General features: G+C 35.4%; 4 protein-coding genes and 1 pseudogene across 5 annotated transcripts in view; 1 reads left to right on the forward strand and 4 right to left on the reverse strand.

Moving 5' to 3' along the window:
* Positions 1 to 13121, reverse strand: part of LOC127161542 (gastrula zinc finger protein XlCGF49.1-like) — a 136300-nt gene that overhangs the window by 86315 nt on the left and 36864 nt on the right. The window lies entirely within an intron of this gene.
* The window catches only part of LOC127161323 (gastrula zinc finger protein XlCGF8.2DB-like), a 77808-nt gene that overhangs the window by 60853 nt on the left and 3834 nt on the right, over positions 1 to 13121 (forward strand). The window lies entirely within an intron of this gene.
* The window catches only part of LOC127161178 (gastrula zinc finger protein XlCGF57.1), a 74742-nt gene that overhangs the window by 18837 nt on the left and 42784 nt on the right, over positions 1 to 13121 (reverse strand). The window lies entirely within an intron of this gene.
* Positions 2776 to 13121, reverse strand: part of LOC127163037 (zinc finger protein 91-like) — a 30870-nt pseudogene continuing 20524 nt past the window's right edge.
* LOC127161475 (gastrula zinc finger protein XlCGF8.2DB-like) lies at positions 9787 to 11771 on the reverse strand. The gene is made up of 2 exons (XM_051104219.1): positions 11559 to 11771; positions 9787 to 10758 (listed from the first exon to the last, which is right to left on the reverse strand). The coding sequence occupies exons 1-2, from the start codon at positions 11665 to 11667 to the stop codon at positions 9893 to 9895; spliced, it is 975 nt and encodes a 324-aa protein (XP_050960176.1). The 5' UTR covers positions 11668 to 11771; the 3' UTR covers positions 9787 to 9892.

Consider the following 13121-nt stretch of genomic DNA (forward strand, 5'->3'; position numbering starts at 1 on the left):
TCCAGGTTTGTCATGATGTTCCTCCTCCACTTCACTCAGTTCTTCACTTTCCGCCTTCTCTTCTATCAGCTCTGAAATAAAGAAAAAGCAGTTAATTTCATTTTCAGGATATCAAAATAATTCAGAGAGAAATATGAGGTAAACATATTTTACATATATTTGGGGCTTTTATGGCTTTTTTATTAGATAGGACAGTAGAGAGCAGACAGGAAAGTATTAGGTGGATAGAGTGGGGTGGGATCGGCAAAGGACCTCGAGACGGGAATCGAATTCAGGCCGCGAACACAGTTGTACTACATGTTGGCCCACTAAACACAAGGCTTTTCATTTGCTTCAAAATGGTACCTTCCACTGTCCCAGCCATTTTGTTTTAAAAATCTAGGATGGTTCAAAGAAGAAAAGGTGTTATGTAGTTGGAGAACTGTCTTTTTCAAAAACATTTGATTCAAAATGGTAGGCAGCTCTTGGAATTATAAGTGTCCTGGTTTAACTACTTTGTCTTAAAAAAAAAAAAAACCTCAAAACCTTTTGACACTTATTGAACTAAAACAGGACACTGGAGGAGATGGTCAGCTAGGCCCAGTGTCAATTTTTCAGTTTTGATGATCATAAAAAATCTAGGATGGTTAACATCAATAATTTATTATTAATCCTTTTCTTCTTCAAGAAAAGGATAGCCATTTTTTGTGGCTATTATTTTGTTTAAATGAAAACAAAAAGTGGCAGCGGTGTTTAATGTCATATTTAGTCTTATTGTAAATATACATACAGTGAGGATAACCGGAGTAGCCAAGACGAGCTGACTCATGTTATTAAGTATGCTGCTGTTACATTTGCAGAATTACCAGACTTGCGTCCCCCCATCCCCGGGAGCAACAACAGCTGAGTGTAAGAATTTATGCAAGAATTCATTACAAAGAGATTTCTAGGCATTACTTTTCTTATATTATATTGCTTGCTTTTAAACAAAAGTTCTCTTCTTAAGTAACATTTTCTGTTTGTTTTTGTTTGTTTGACTGCAGCCTTATTTTCCACTGCCACTTTGGATTTGCTTCTCAATTCCATGCAATTTTAAGCTTTTCTTTGTTCATTCCATATTTTATAGGCAATCTCTGTCATGCCAATTCAGATTAGCACAGTTTTTTAAATTAATCTAGTGTATTTTAGTTCAGGACACCATAGTCCAGGAGTTAGTAATCTGTAACATTACTTTATCAGTGTTTTAGAAACCTTCATTAACTATTGTTAATTTAAACCCTGTCTAGGAAACTGCCCTAGAATTTAACTCTAGGGTTAAAGCTTTATAGGCTTAATGTGCCACAAACAGTCATTAAAAGATGAATAAATAATAAACACCAACCTTTTGGTTCCTCCAGTTTTATTCTCCTGGGTTCTGGTTTCAAATGTTTTATTCCCAGGGTTTCTGGTTCCTCCTGTTTTATTCTCAATGGTTCTGGTTCACTCATGTCCTCCTTACTCTCCTTTTTAACAAACACCATCTTCACAGCAGCAGATCTCAGTTCAGCTGATGCTCCTGCAGATATTCCTGTTTGCTTGAAAACTTAGTCAGGACTGTGAGAATGAGAAAATAATTGGTATTTATTGAACAATTTCAAATGGCATTTTTCCACTTACAAAAACGACATTTCTAACAGCTGGTATTAAACCAGCATCAGGACAAAACAAGAAGAAACGCGGTCAAACTAATCTTCCTCTGAGGTTTAATGGTGTTTGGAAAAGAAAGTATGTGTTTTAGTGCCATCAACTGGACTGGAGTGTGAAGCTTGAGAGAGGAGTGAAATCACTACGGGAAAAATTGCTGAGTGCGTCTATAAGGTGCGCTGATTTGTTTTCCTATAAAAAGCCAATCTACACAAATACTAATGGAATATGTCCCAAAACACACTGCAGAAAAACGATTTTTAAAAGTTGATGGTTTGCATTGTTTGTAATGATATTTGTAGTGGAACCCATTAGAATTTCTGCTTTCTATTTATTTTTTATTTTATTATTATTATTTTTTTTTTCAGCAGGGTAAACTGGGTCATGGGTGTGCAGGATGATTACTGACGTACAGCACGTAAAGAGGTTAAAGAAAACGTTACACTAGCATTATGGGAACGTTAAATTAACATTTTAACATTCAAAAATAATAATAATATAATAATAATTATAATAACAAAACAAAAAACAAAGTTTTATTTCTATTAAGAAAACTGTCCTGGCTAACCAAACACCAACAACCAAAAAATAATGTTTTTGAAACCAAAATTATCCTAATAATTAACTACTTCTGCATATCTATCATGTTACCGTACTTGGTGTGAACTTATATTAATAGATTACTATGGTCACACCCATTCTGAAGTCCTTAAGATTGCAAGTACACCTGAAGTGAGCCATTTGGGACAGGGCAGAACAGCATTTGATTTTTCACTTCAAATAAAACTTCACCTTCCTCACATGCTCGCTGTTCTAAATGTTTATTTCAGTAGGAAAATGCCAGAAAATATGCACAAGTAGCGCTGAACCAAATGAAAACACAGAAAAGAGCCTGGAAATTCTAGTTAAACTGTGTGACTGAATGAACACTTACTAGTGATGACTCATCAATGGCAGATTATCAAAAGATTGTATTAAAAACAACAAAACAAATATAAAAAACACATCAAACTAAAATAATGGTTACTAACAGACAAGCAGCCATATCATTCAGTCTCAGTCATGTGTCAAGTAAAAAAAAAAAAAAAAAATTAAAAGCAATTAAAAGAGAAATTGAAAACAAAATATGCTTTCGGTAATGGGTAACGGCACAAGAACGGTTTGTAAAAAGCTCTTGTGCAGTTTTAAACAGTTCGATAAAAAGTAAAAGTCTTTTCACACTCAAAAGCACATGTACTCTGTCACATAAGATTTTACTCCAGTGTGTTTCCTCTCATGTGTTTTCAGGGTTCCTAACAGTCTGAATCTCTTGTCACAGTGTGGACACTTGTAAGGTTTCTCTCCAGTGTGGATCATCTCATGTCTTTTCAGATTTGCTGACTGAATATATCTCTTGTCACAGTGTGAACACTTATAAGGTTTTTCTCCAGTGTGAATCATCTTATGTGTTTTCAGGGTTCCTGGCAGTCTGAATCTCTTGTCACAGTGTAAACACTTGTAAAGTTTCTCACCAGTGTGGATCGTCTCGTGTGCTTTCAGAGGCGTTGACTGAATGAATCTCTTGTCACAGTATGAACACTTATAAGGTTTTTCTCCAGTGTGAACCATCTCATGTGTTTTTAGGGTTCTTGGCAGTCTGAATCTCTCATCACAATGTGAACACTTGTAAGGTTTCTCTCCAGTGTGGATCGTCTGGTGCTGTTTCAAATATCCAGCTGAAGTAAAAGTCTTTTTACACTCAGAGCACATGTACTCTCTCACATCAGTATGGATTTTTTGATGCACTTTCAAATTTTGTGAAGATGAAAAACTCTTTCCACACAAATGACATGAATGTGGCTTCTCTTTTGTATGAACTCTCAGGTGACTCTTCAGGCCTGAAACCCACAAAAATGTTTTGCCGCATTGATCACATGTGTGCAGTTTCTCTCTAGTGTGGATGTTCATGTGACCCTTAAGGTTTGATGGTCGTGTGAAAAACTTCCCGCATTGATCACAAGTGCATGGTTTCTTTCCAAGATGAATATTCATGTGAAGCTTAAGATCATGTTTGTATGTGAAACTCTTTCCACACTGAGTGCAGGTGAAATCTTTCTGTTTGTGGTTTTCTCCACTTTTTACTTGATTTTTCTCTTCAACTTCATTAAATTCTTCTTTCACCTGATTATCTTCAATCAACTCTGAAACAAAAGTAAAAAAAAAAAAAAAAAAAAAAAAAAAAACATGTCAGTAAGCTGTAAAAAATAAATAAATAAATACAGAAAATTGAAAGGACATAAAAATGAACCCTGATATAACAGCAAAAAGCAGACATTTGCATTACAAAATTGTGATCATTTTGATGTAATTTTTGTATATTATATCTCACTGAAATATTCCATGAATGAGGTAAACTGCTTTTCAAATTATTAGTTTTCAATCAACACAAACTCAGCACACCTGAAAAAAACAATAGGTGTGTAGGAATAATAGTCCAACCATTATGTTGAATACAAAATATAAAAAGATGCAATCCCGCACACTGTTATTTTGCTAAATTTTTTTTTGCCATTTATGCAATTTATTGTTTGATTCTTTTTTATTTTCCATTTATATCATTTCATTATTTGATTTATTCATGTATTATTTTGTGATGTTTTTATTTTTTTATTTCTTATTTTCCTTGTTAATGCATGTTCATTGCTTAATCTGGTGATTGTGAGGTTTAATTAACTGTTTTATCTAAATGAATAAGAGATAAGAGGAAATGTTTATGGAAATTCAAGGTTTATGGGATGTTATTGTGTTTGGTAAAACACAACTTTGAGCATTTGAACATATGTTTTTAAAAAATTGGCTCCTTTTTATCTTCATCACTTCATCTCCTGCTTCTGCTTATCTTTGCTCAGTCAACTTCTAGCTTCATAGAAGACTATTAATACAGTTTTGGTACCAGACATTACTTGATGTTAAAGGTTTTCCAAAGTTCAAAGTCTTGTGAACAAATATTCTGTATGCATTTTATGGCCTTTATTTTTTATTTTTTTACTTACCATGCTAAAACATTTTCTCAAAAACACAAACATGCAGGCTACATTCATGCTGCTCATGTGTTATTGTAGCCCAGTTTGCCCAGTAGCCCACACTTTTAGTCATTAATATTTTTATAAGAAGACAATGAAAAAAACACAAATGTCTGGGCATGTCAAAACCCCATCAGACCCCAGAGGGTTACTGCTTTGTACGCCTAATCTACCACAAACAGTCATTAAAGATGAATGAAGAAAAAACACCAACCTCCTTGTTCCTCATGTTTTATTTTTAAGGTTTCTTGTTCCTCATGTTTTATTCTCCAGGGTTCTGGTTCAGTCGTGTATTCCTCACTCTCCTCTTTTACAAACAACATCTTCACAGCAGCAGATCTCAGTTCAGCTGATTCTCCTCCAGCTTGCTTCAAAACTTAAAACTAATGAAAATATTACAGGTGTTTACTGACCTTATTCAAAAACTCAGAGCACAGTGAAACTAAACTTCTTTATCTGAGGTTTAATGGTGACACCCGCTGGACTGGAGTCGAGAGAAATGAAAATAATACGGGAAAAGTTACTTACTACATCTGTCTCTTTTCGTTATATTCACACTGTTTTAAATAACTAATTGAACATTTCAACTTTAAATGATTTTATTCAAGATAGTACTTCACTAGTTTTCTGGTTTTGAATTTTGTGGTTTTGAAATTTTATTGATAATCCATAATATTATCATGGTGAAATGACAATTAAATTACATTACATGTTGTCAAGAATAATATTTTGTAAGAAGAATTTTGTAATGCGACCCGCCAAAAACCCTGGAACGCGATATTTACCGGGTGCTTCAATTTCGTAAGGGTAACGCTTAAGTCAGAAAACACACCAGGAGTGCTGTACAACTCTATAAAAAAGGTAGCAGAAGCGAACTTGCATATTGTAATAGTATTATATAAAACAATATTATTAAAATGAATAAACTGTGTAAATATGTTTCATGTTTATGTAAATATGTGAATTACCACGCTCACCTCTCCTCAGAAGACGCGTTGCTGCTGCATCAGAAAGCTTTGAAGAGTCAATCCCTCGTCAGACAATGACTTCACAGACAGCGATTGTTCACGTTTCCTCTCGAAAGTGATTTCAGACAGAGTAATGCTATGCTAATAACTCGCTAGAATCAAAAGTGGAAAATGCATTCATTTTACTTTCTCTATTTTCATTTTTTTTTTTTTTTTTTTTTTTTTTTTTAAATCCAGATCACGAGAAAACAACCTGTTGAAATCGATAAATCAAGAAATAAATAAATAAAAATAAATAACGCTGCATGCATTTAGGACTTTCGTAAAACAGGGCGTTTTGTGCATAGGTGTACACGTATGGAAACAAAATCGCCTATGCATCGACTGAAGCCAACTGAAATTAAAGCAAAGAAATATATCAGAAAGAGATTTATTAGCAAGTGTGCTTACACACACAAGGAAATTGTCTTGGTGACAGAAGCTTCCAGTGCACAGTCAGGATCACAAGTGACAAGGCACAGATAACAAAAAATTTAAATTTATATATATATGATATAAATGTATACATGATATAATTCCTTAAAGTCGTTTTGTTTTGACGAGAAATAAAACAAAAAACTGTTTGTGGTGTACCATTCATCAGTGTCTTTGCAATTTAACACCACCAAAGCTGACAGACAGTGATAAACCTCTTTCTTTGTCGCCATACTACATACATAAAGAGACATTTGCATAGATGGGCGAACATAATCGCCTGTTTTTTTAAATGTGGCTGACCAGTTACATTTGCATTAAGCACCCAGTTTGCACTTGTCTATAATTGATACCAATAATACCAATTTAATTGAACTACTTACATTTACAGAATTAGCCTACAATAGCAAGTCCATTCTTAATTCAAGTTCTGTGCAAATGAGGCCTTATTATAATCTGTTAATTTGTTCAACAATTCTGAGAGTGATCTAAACTCAATGAATATACATAACAAAAAGAGTACATAAACTGTGTGTCTGACCAATAAACTGTGAAGAAGGAGATGTGAATCAAACTACTGTGTCTCCTTATTTTTGTACTGGAAGAATTTTCACAAGTAAAAAATTTTCACAAGTAAAAAAAAGAATTTTCACAAGTAAAAAAAAAAAAAAATCAATAATAACAATAATAATAATTAAATATCGCAAATAGATTTGTAAACATTTATTTCATGTTAAATGTGACCTATTCAGTGATCAACTGTAATTTCACAACCAAACATGTCTGTTGCAGCAACAATTGCAGAAATAGCTGAGGTTAAACACATTTTATTGATGCTTAAAACATTTTTCAGGAAAATTTCTCAGTCTTTAAATCTTTTGTCAATGGCTGAAGATGACAGATCAAAGGCTCTGAGAGCATTGTCTGATTGCAGCTTCAGCAGCTGGAATGTTACTGACTGCACAAACAAAGAGGATGCAGGAGTGTCTGCGAGGTTGATACAACATTCAGCTACAGATAGAACTGCCATCGCTTCTGTTATTTAAATATGTTTTATCATTTTCTTTGCAGGTAAAAACATAAGCAGCAGTCATCAGATTTCTGTGACAGTCTGGGTTTGTCTGATGATCTCAGTCTTCTCTTTGACAACCCGTAAGAATCAGGATTCTGCTGACTGTCTGTATATTGGTGTTAGACACCCTAAACCAGAATGGCTTACACAAGCAGCATTTGCTTCAGCAACAGGCCGATTCTCAGCCAAAAATCTAAATTTATGTGTTATTTAATATAATTTCCTTACATCAGGGGTGCTCAACCCTGTTCCTGGAGATCTACCTTCCTGCAGAGTTCAGCTCCAAACCCTGATCAAACACACCTGAACCAACTAATTAGGATCTGAAGGAGCACTTGATAATAACAGACAGGTGTGTTTGATCAGGGTCGGAACTAAAGGTAGGAAGGTAGGGTTGGGCACCCCAGCCTTACATGCTTGCTGCTGCTGCACTAAATGTGCAGACACCAGAGGTTCTGAACCTGATGAAAACAATACAAATTACAACTTAAAATGTTGCTTAAACTTAAAAACTTAAAATTATTTAATTAATTTCGATGCAAGCTGAATCAACAGAAAATCAAAATGGAAAATAACAAGATGTCATAAAGGAATTTTTTTTTAATGCCTTGAGTTTTTAAACTGGGCTGTTGGACACATCCCAAATGGTGTCTTGACCAATTAGACATCATCTTAGCTCAGGGTGTTGTTATGTTTCTCCTCCCAATACATAAATCAACGGAAAGGAAATATTTTCAAACACACACATACTAAGTAGGGTTGGGCATCGAAAATCGTTTCCGATTCCAAAAGCGATTGTGATCAGAAGTCGAAAAAGCACAGTAGCCTATAATATGTGTTAAGCTCAACATGTTGCAATAGATGTGTCAGCACCAATATGACAAAGCATTTTAATTTAACAGATTGTTAAAGATCACAAACACAATTCAAATACCAACGTGATTCTGTTCCTAAATTACAATGATTCATCTCTTTGATTCCTCAACCTTTCTTCAGTGCAGCGTACGACAGCTTAATGAATCAATTAAATCTTGAGTGAATCACTGAATTATTAACTTATAAATTAGGCCTACATGTGATTTTGTTTAGTTGTGTTTTTTTCTTCAGAACTGTAAGAGAACCACAACTTCCATTTAAAACAACAATATCCCAATTTATCCAGAATCACACAGCTCTGTTTTGCAAACAGCTCTTAAGTGAATCTTGTTTTTATGTAGCCTGTTGATTTTTTCTTAATGGTATTCAGCTGCAACTAAATGTTTAGCAAAAAAAGAAACAGAATAAATATGCTTGATATCATCTTTTATTCACATTGGAATCAGAACTGGAAATCGAAAAGAATCGGAATTGTTAAGCAGAATCGGAATCTATAATATTCTAACGATACCCAACCCTAATACTAAGCATGAACATGAACTATTCAGTAGTTAATAAAAATCACACACAATCAGTGGTTAGAACATGACAGTCAAATGTGTGGGTTACATACAACATACACAGTTATTCAACCAAGCGACATTTGTTTATTACTCCTTTTAGCATCATTTTGGTTGATCTGATGGATGCAGTAATGTAAAAGACAGTCTCTGTGAATGTGAGGAACAAAAGGTCAAAAGGGTCTAGAAGGAATCTCAGTCTGGTTCTTGACTCCTAGGTGGGGAAGTCAATCCGAGAAAGTCTTCAGCTCGTGCTTTCCATCATGGATTTACATGTGTTGGTCATGCTGTGCATTCATCTTGGTTACTTGGCCTAAATTCTCCTTCCTGAGTTGAATTATCAATAATTGTTCTTTTGTTTAATGCTGAAAGCTGTTTAAGCTGTGAAAGAGTTTGTTGGTTAGGCTCACTTCAGAGTGCCCTGAGTCTGTCACTGTTTCAACGGCAGAGCAGGAGTAGACAAAAATGTCACCCAAGCATTTGAGGTGTACAGTTGTTGAATGTAGTAATACATCTGATAACGTTTGGGGTTCAGACACACTCTCTTTCTTTAAATCTAGATTAAAGACATCTTTTTAGGCAATCATACACACAATGTATCTCATAACTTGGTACTTCAGCTATATCTGATCAATTTCACACAATTTAATTCTTTTGTTTGGGTTGAACACAACACCTTTGCATGGCTAGAACAGCAGCTATGCTAATTTCATCTCTATTTGGTTTTCTGTGTCTGCCAGGGACTTGCATCCCAAGGCAACTAGGAATTACATGAGCAGAGCTCATTAGCATTTAAAGGGACATGCACCGCACTGGCTCGCTATGAACAGAACTGTTTGTGACATGATCAAGTGTTGTTTTACACTACCACTGAGAACATTTAGCCACAGTATGTTATAGACTTTTCTGTAAGACCCTAAAAATGTATAGGAACTTGTGGATAATGTGCATTCGATGATCCCTTTAACATATCAGTCTCAAGTTATCCTTTGCGCGCAAGAGACTTTCCACACTGAGAGCAGGTGAAAGGCTTTTATGAATTGTGAGTTAGCAAATGAGCCTTACAGTTTCCTTTCTGTGTAAAAGACTTTCCACACTGAGTGCAGCTGAAAGACTTTTTCCCAGTATGAATTAACATGTGAGTCCTAAGGTTTGATTTATCTGTAAAAGTCTTGTCACACTGAGAACAAGCGAAAGGCTTTTTTCCAGTATGAATTATCATGTGCCTCTTAAGGGTTGATTTATGTGTAAAACTCTTTCCACACTGAGAACAGGTGAAAGGCTTTTTCCAGTATGAATTATCATGTGCCTCTTAAGGTTTGATTTATGTTTAAAACTCTTTCCACACTGAGAGCAGGTAAAAGGCTTTATTTCATCATGAATTACCATGTGAATCTTAAGGTCTCCTTTACGTGAGAAACTCTTTCCACACTGAGAGCAGATGAAAGGCTTTTCTGAACTGTGAGTTACCATATGTTTTTCAAGGTGTCCTTTCTGAGTGAAACTCTTTCCACACTCAGAGCAGGTGAAAGGCTTTACTCCATTATGAATTAAAATGTGATTCTCAATGTTTGCTTTACGTGTGAAAGACTTTCCACACTGAGAGCAGATGAACGGCTTTTCTGAAGTGTGAGTTAGCAAATGATTGGTAAGGTGTCCTTTCTGTGTAAATCTCTTTCCACACTGAGAGCAGCTGAAAGGCCTTATTCCAGCATGAATTAACATGTGATCCTGAAGGTTTTTGTTACACGTGAAAGTGTTTCCACACTGACAACAGCTGAAAGACTTTTCCCCACTATGAACTCTCATGTGTTTCATAAGGTTTCCTTTCTGTTTAAAACTCTGTCCACACTGAGAGCAGCTGAAAGGCTTTATTCCAGCATGAATTAACATGTGCTTCTTAAGGTCTCCTTTACGTGTGAAAGACTTTCCACACTGAGAGCAGCTGAAAGGCCTTTTGACGTCTGTTTTTTGAATGCTGCAACTCACTGATTTTTTTCCATTGACATCTTTATCTTTCTGACACTGATGTTTCTCCTCTACCTCATTCAGATCTGGTCTTTCTTCTTTTATCTTCATCAGGCCTAAAATTAAATAATTATAAAGATGAAAATCAATTGGGACATTTGAAAAATAAAAAGGATAATATATTTGTGTACAGATGAAAATTATGTCAAAAATGATGCCAAAACTGACCCTTTTCACACAGATCAATTAAAAAAATGACTAAAAACACTGTATTACGACGACAGGCCAGTAGATGGCAATGTCATTTTGTAAAGAAACACCACACATCTATAGGCTAAAATGTAATACTCATCTGCAATATGTTACTGTTTTTACAAATTGGCATCCCTTTCACAATGCTGTTATCTGTGTTAATTAAAATGAGAAAATTAAAGCACAATATATTGTTGTGTAACTACGTTTTGAAGCATTGTGAAAAGTATTTGTCTACAGGGAATCTGCACGTATCAGCACTTCAAAGTAAATAGTTTTTAAAAGACAAATCACAATTGGATCACATTCTGTAATTTGATAATATCTTGCAGAAAAAGTCTGTTTGCAAAGCCTGTTGCAAAACAATTACAGATTTACAGCAAAATGCACCTAACAAGCAAATATTGCTCTATGTAGCCATCCACATGGCTGAAATATAACCACAGTCCTCTAGCGACTTTACTTAACATGATTCCAAATAAATAAATAAATAAATCTTAAGTCTAATAATTAAATCTTCTCAGTGTCAGTTCAGTCCCATTTCTATAAGAACTTTGAAACATGGATTTTAGATATTTTAAATTTTAAAGGTCTTATTTTTACATAAATGATCTGTGAATGCATACAAACAGTCATTTAAGATGAATGAAGAATAAACACCAACCTCCTTGTTCCTCGTCATTTATTCCCCAGGTTTCTGGTTCCTCCTGTTTTATTCTCCAGGGTTGTGGTTCACTCGTGTCCTCCTCATTCTCCTCTTTAACAAACAACATCTTCACAGCAGCAGATCTCAGTTCAGCTGATTCTCATCCAGATATTTCTGCTTGCTTCAAAACTTTGTCACGACTGTGAGGACGAGAATATTACAGGTATTTACTGACCTCATTCAAAACGGTATTTTTCTATTTACAGAAACTATATTTCTAACCGTTTGTGTTAAAACAGTCTCACGCCAAAACAACAGTGAGCGCGGTGAAACTAATCTTCTTCCTCTGAGCTTTAAAGGTGTTTGTCAAACAAACGTATGTGTTTTAGCGCCACCCGCTGGACTGGAGTGTGAAGCGTCGAGAAGAGGGAAATAGGCGGGAAATTATTTAGTGCGCGTACCAGGTGCGCTTTTTTCTTTAAAGAGCCGATCTGCACAAATAAATGAAAATAACTTATAGATTTGCATGATATTTGTTTAGCATCAACAGTCTTTTTGCGCCTATAAGGTGTGCTGATTTGTTTTCCTTTAAAAAGCCGATCCGCACAAATTAAAGATAGGCTACATAAATTATAGCCGCACATGATATTTGACCGAGATCAACACCAACAGTCTTCGTGAGTGAGTAATAGAAGAGTGAATATCACACAAGGCCATTGCAGCAAATAGTTGCTATTGCAAAATCCACTTTTACATGGTGTTTGGACATAAATGTGTGTTGACAGTGTGTGAACACAACCACCCTGCAATGATAAAAATCCACCCACTCTTCTTTTCTGAATCACATATAAACCAAACCAGTCTCACTAGGCCTGCCTTTTAGATTTTCTAAGAAATATGTCGGCATATTGCTCAGGGCCAAGCCACTGGGGTTGATTGACAGCAAAACACTTTTTAGCCCTCAGCGTTTGTACGCTGTCCTCCATTTTCTCTGTGCTCAAGCAGCTGTAACGTCAACAATGCCTCCTAAGAAATCCTGGTTCTCTGTGTTTGGATGTAAGACTGAACAAGTCTTCATTTTCTTCCAAGATCTGAGCCACTGAGGATGCAGTAGATTACTTTAATTTTTCAAGTTAATGCGCCTCATTATCTACCTAAACACCAAATTATAGCAAATAATTTCACTCCATACTGCTTTGTGAATGTCAGGTTATTAAAGTGCTTAGCGTTTTTAACATGTTTGTGTGCATGCGTTATCTTAGTCTTTTAGTTGATCAACGCCGCACTTCTGTTTGTTTGCAAGCGCGGTCACGCTGCTCAGGTAACATGGCGCTGTTTCGTTTCTTTCAGTGTATTTGGCTTCTTGTGTGGCTATTTGGCTTCTCTCAGTCATGTTGTTCTACTGGCTGTTTAATATCAATGCAGAGAGATGTATTGACTTGCTGGAGACGGGATGGGAATATGCAGCTTTTGCATTGTTTTGATAGACACTTTCCACAAAAATAATATTTTCCAGATGTTGTAATAAATCTGTGGGATATTTTGAACTGAAACTTGACAGACACATGCTTGGAACACCCA

Source organism: Labeo rohita, chromosome 3, assembly GCF_022985175.1.
Source record: "Labeo rohita strain BAU-BD-2019 chromosome 3, IGBB_LRoh.1.0, whole genome shotgun sequence".
Lineage (NCBI taxonomy): Eukaryota > Metazoa > Chordata > Actinopteri > Cypriniformes > Cyprinidae > Labeo > Labeo rohita.

What these genes read in the sequence shown, in the direction of transcription:
- LOC127161475 (XM_051104219.1), bottom strand. Translation starts at nt 11,667, where the DNA reads ATGTTGTTTGTTAAAGAGGAGAATGAGGAGGACACGAGTGAACCACAA. An exon ending in AAATGACGAGGAACAAGGAG is followed by an intron (nt 10,759 to 11,558) that starts GTTGGTGTTTAT and finishes ATTTAATTTTAG; the next exon opens with GCCTGATGAAGATAAAAGAA.